Source organism: Apium graveolens, chromosome 10 (genome assembly GCF_009905375.1).
Source record: "Apium graveolens cultivar Ventura chromosome 10, ASM990537v1, whole genome shotgun sequence".
NCBI classification, from domain to species: Eukaryota; Viridiplantae; Streptophyta; class Magnoliopsida; order Apiales; family Apiaceae; genus Apium; species Apium graveolens.
In genome coordinates this window covers 24,562,464-24,566,846 of record NC_133656.1, presented here as the reverse complement: position 1 = coordinate 24,566,846, position 4,383 = coordinate 24,562,464, and the positions used below count along the sequence as shown (strand labels likewise).

Here is a 4,383-nt window from a genome sequence, read left to right as displayed (position 1 = left end):
GATCTTCTTTATGGTCTATAACCCCTGGAACAAATTTCCCGAAGAACTCGCCATTAACATTGGAGAGTTCGAAGGTCTTCCGGCCAACCCGTCCCAGGCTTCCAATAGAGAAGTTACTTACATGAATTGGCTTGTTTTTAAACGATCTATCAACTAGTATCACTCAATCAAGCCCAGAATCAACATATTTAAAAGTCCCAAATTTCAATTAAATTATTCAAGAACATAAACCATAATTTCAATTTCCAGAATCAAACATCATTTTCTACATGTTATTGAACTCCAAATTACACATATAATATACCAAAATGACCCGGGTAAAAGTATCTACATGATTCTAGCATCAAATCATATCAACAACATCATGAACAAAAAATTCCAAATATAATCTTTAACTAATTTGAAATAAAATAATTAAATAAGAAAATTACCTCGATTTCTGCACCAAAATAGTTGATTGATTCAGAAAGGTCTTTTCGAGATCTTTGATTTGATATATTGCATGCTTGAATCGGAGTTCGATAACGCCTTTGTTTGTTCGTTTGATTATGAAGAATGCGACGTTTAATTAGGGTTTTCTTTGTATTTTACTGGTTTTTACTATCTGATTATTATTATATGAATAAAGTGAAATATGAAAAGGGCTATTTATATTTATGGAATATTGATACGTGTTGGATCATTTTGGATCGATAAATTAGTTGTTTAGCCGCTAAGTAATTGCAAAAACGATCCGATTTGATACACGTAGTGGATAATTATCCAAATCGGGCTTCTTATAAAACACTTTATACGATAATAATGTAATAATATCCCATCTTTTGAGAATACGAGTTTTGCTGATTTATCAAAACGATTATCGTATCGAAATTTTTACGCCGGGCCGCGCACGGGTCAAAACGTAATCCGGATTGAAAAAGTCAAAACACGGAAAATGTCCGGAATTATCAGATTAGGTTAGAAAGGAGTTTTCGGAAGAGTTTCGAGTTGTAAAAATGTAAAAACAGTTTAAGTTGGACCATTCCCGGCTTTATAAAATAGTTTTGTAATTATTCAGAAAATAATTAATAAATTCATAAATCATTTTTAAAATCATATAACAATCCAAAAATTACCAAAAAAAATATCACAATTATCTATATTTTATTCTGGACATACTAAAGTTAGCATACTCATATCCTATCACATATAAATATCGAAATATTATTATCAATCATCAGATAATTCACCAAAAATTCACATAATAATCACACAATAATCATTTATTGATAAAAATAATTACACGCTATGTCCCGGATATTACATGCATTGCTCTAGAAGATCAAGAGAAGACCACGTTTACTTGCCCATTTGGCACTTTTGCTTTTCGCCGAGTCTCTTTCGGACTTTGTGGTGCATCTGCTGCTTTCAGATATGCATGATGGCCATTTTCTCAGATATGATTGGCACTAATGTGGAGGTGTTCATGGACGACTTTTCTATGTTCGGGACTTCTTATGACAAATGCTTACATAATCTTGGGTTGGTGCTTAAAAGATGTGTTGAGACCAATCTGGTGCTCAATTGGGAAAAATGTTACTTCATGGTGCAATAGGGTATCATTCTTGGCCACAAGGTATTTAGCAAGGGTCTTGAGGTGGATAAGTCCAAGGTTGGGGTCACTGAAAATCTTCCTCCGCCAATCTCAGTTAAAGGAGTCCGCAGTTTTCTTGGTCATGTGGGTTTCTATCGGCAATTCAACAAAGATTTCTCTAGAATCTCTAAGCCTTTGTGCAATTTTCTGGAAAAGGATGTTCCCTTCAAATTTGATCAAGAATGTCTAGATTCTTTTGAGAGCTCGAAAAAGAGTTTGACTATAGCACCTGTGATTACTGCACATGATTGAAATGAGCCCTTCGAGATGACGTGTGATGCTAGTGACTATGCAGCTGGAGTAGTTCTTGGCCAGAGGAAGCAAAACATTTTTCATGAGGTTTACTATGCTAGTAAGACCCTTAATGGTGCTCAGCTGAATTACACTACTACATAGAAGGAGCTGCTGGCAATTGTCTATGGTTTTGAGAAATTTCAATCTTATTTGCTTGGGACAAAGGTGACGGTTTATACTGATCATGCGGCTATTCGATATCTGGTCTCGAAGAAAGATTCAAAACCTCGCTTGATTCGATGGATTCTCTTATTTCAGGAATTCGAGCTAGAAATTAAGGATATAAAAGGTACAGAGAATCAAGTAGCAGATCATCTATCACGCTTGGAAGATCAAGGCAAGGCTTTGGAGGATAAGACATTGATCAATAAATCTTTTTCCGATGAGCAACTATTGGGGTGCAAGAAGAAGAACCATGGTTTGCACATATTGTAAACTATCTGGTGAGTAATGTCATCCCCCAGATCTCTCCTATTCTCAAAGGAAGAAGTTTCTATATGAGGTGAAATGGTATCGATGGGATGAGCCTTTCTTGTTTAGACAGGGAGCTGACCAGATTATCAGACGAAGCATTCTGTATAGTGAGACGGAGGGAATCTTGTGCGACAGTCATTCTACCATGTATGGTGGACATTATGGTGGAGAGAAGACAACTGCTCGGATCCTTCAAGCAGGATTCTTCTGGCCTACTTTGTTTAAGGATGCTCATAAGTTCATTTCGAGATGTGATCGTTGTCAACGAGTTGGTAATATAACCAAGAGAGACGATATGCTTCTTAATGTAATGCTCGAAGTTGAGATTTTCGATGTTTAGGGAATCAACTTCATGGAGCCATTTGTCTTCTCCTGTAATAATCAGTATATTCTGTTGGTGGTTGATTATGTGTCTAAATAGGTCGAGGTGAAAGCGTTACCAACTAATGATGCTAAGGTGGTGATTAACTTCCTTTAGAAGCATATATTCACGCGTTTTGGCACTCCAAGTGTCATAATCAATGATGGGATCGCATTTCTGCAATCGCAAGTTTACTGCATTGATGAAAAAGTATCACGTGAATCATCTTGTTGCCACATCTTACCATCCTCAAACTAATGGGCAAGCTAAAGTGTCTAATCAGGATATCAAACATATCTTGGAGAAGGTGGTGAGTCCATCAAGAAAATATTGTTCTTTGAAGCTAGATGAAGCTGTTTGGGCATATAGAACAGCATTCAAGACTCCTCTTGGGATGTCTCCTTTCCAGTTGGTGTATGGGAAGGTGTGTCATTTTCCTGCGGAGTTAGAGCATAAAGCATATTGGGATTTAAAGAAGCTAAATCTTAACATGGAAGCTGCTGGAGAGAAAAGAATGCTTCAACTAAATGAGCTCGAGGAGTTTCGACTACAGGCTTATGAGAATAAAAAAGTGTACAAGGAGAAAGTCAAGAGATAGCATGATAGGAGATTAGTGCGCAAGTTTTTTGTGCCCGGTCAGAAGGTTCTATTGTACAACTCTCGTCTCGGATTTTTTCCAGGAAAACTTAAGTCGAGGTGGTCAAGGCCATTCACGGTCAAAACTGTGTTTCCACATGGAGCTATGGAGATTTTTGATACGCATCAGGATCAAGCGTTCAAGGTGAATGGGAAGAGATTGAAGCATTACTATGGAGATACGGCTAACCGCGAGGTGGTGAGCACCGTTCTGTCAACAACTTGATTCGAATTTTCATGTCAAGCTAGTGATGTAAACCAAGCGCTTCGTGGGAGGCAACCCATGTTTGTTGTATAGTAGGTTAAAAAAAGAGAGCAGAAAAACAGAAAAAAAAACAAAAAACCAAAACCCCAGCCCATTTTTATTCCTTTTTCTACCCTAATCCAACCCTAATTCCTAGTCCTAACACTCCTAACCCAAATCCACATCTACCCTATATATACATACATCCTATATATATCTCTATCATATATCTTTAATTCTCAAACCCTAATTTTTCATATTCACTACTTACACATAAAATCAATATTGTACTCATGGCACCCAAAAGATTGAGAGTCGTGGTGAGTAGCAGCTCTGGTGATTCGAGTGTTGGTGGAGTGGTGGCTCGATTTTCTTCTCTTGAGGCACAAGCTGAGTTTACACGATTGATGTCCAAATCAATTGCGAAGGGTTTCTTACCCACTGCGAGAGATGGAAAGCTCTTGGAGATGAAGACTGAGATGGGATGGAAAACTTTCTGTGAGGTACCCTCTGCAGTCCCGATGTACATTGTTCGGGAGTTTTATGCGAATGCAAGGGTGGATAAGAATGGGTTTTTTGTGGTACGTGGTTTGATGGTGGATTACACACCAGCGACTATTCGTAGGGTTATCAATCATCCCGCGAGAAAGCCGACGCAAGAGGATTGGGTCCAAAAGTCAAGGGAGGATTTTGATCTTGATTACATTGTGGCTGAGTTGAGTGTTCCGGGAACACAGTGGA

General features: G+C 38.0%; 1 protein-coding gene across 1 annotated transcript; it reads left to right on the top strand.

Moving 5' to 3' along the window:
* The first annotated feature begins 2,925 nt into the window (after window positions 1-2,925).
* LOC141690459 (uncharacterized) lies at window positions 2,926-3,360 on the top strand. Its single transcript, XM_074495256.1, has one exon. It carries the CDS (start codon window positions 2,926-2,928, stop codon window positions 3,358-3,360), a length of 435 nt encoding a protein of 144 aa, XP_074351357.1.
* The last annotated feature ends 1,023 nt before the right edge of the window (window positions 3,361-4,383 follow it).

Excerpts from the sequence above, each read along its gene's own strand:
- LOC141690459 (XM_074495256.1), top strand. The coding sequence starts at position 2,926 with ATGGGATCGCATTTCTGCAATCGCAAGTTTACTGCATTGATGAAAAAG.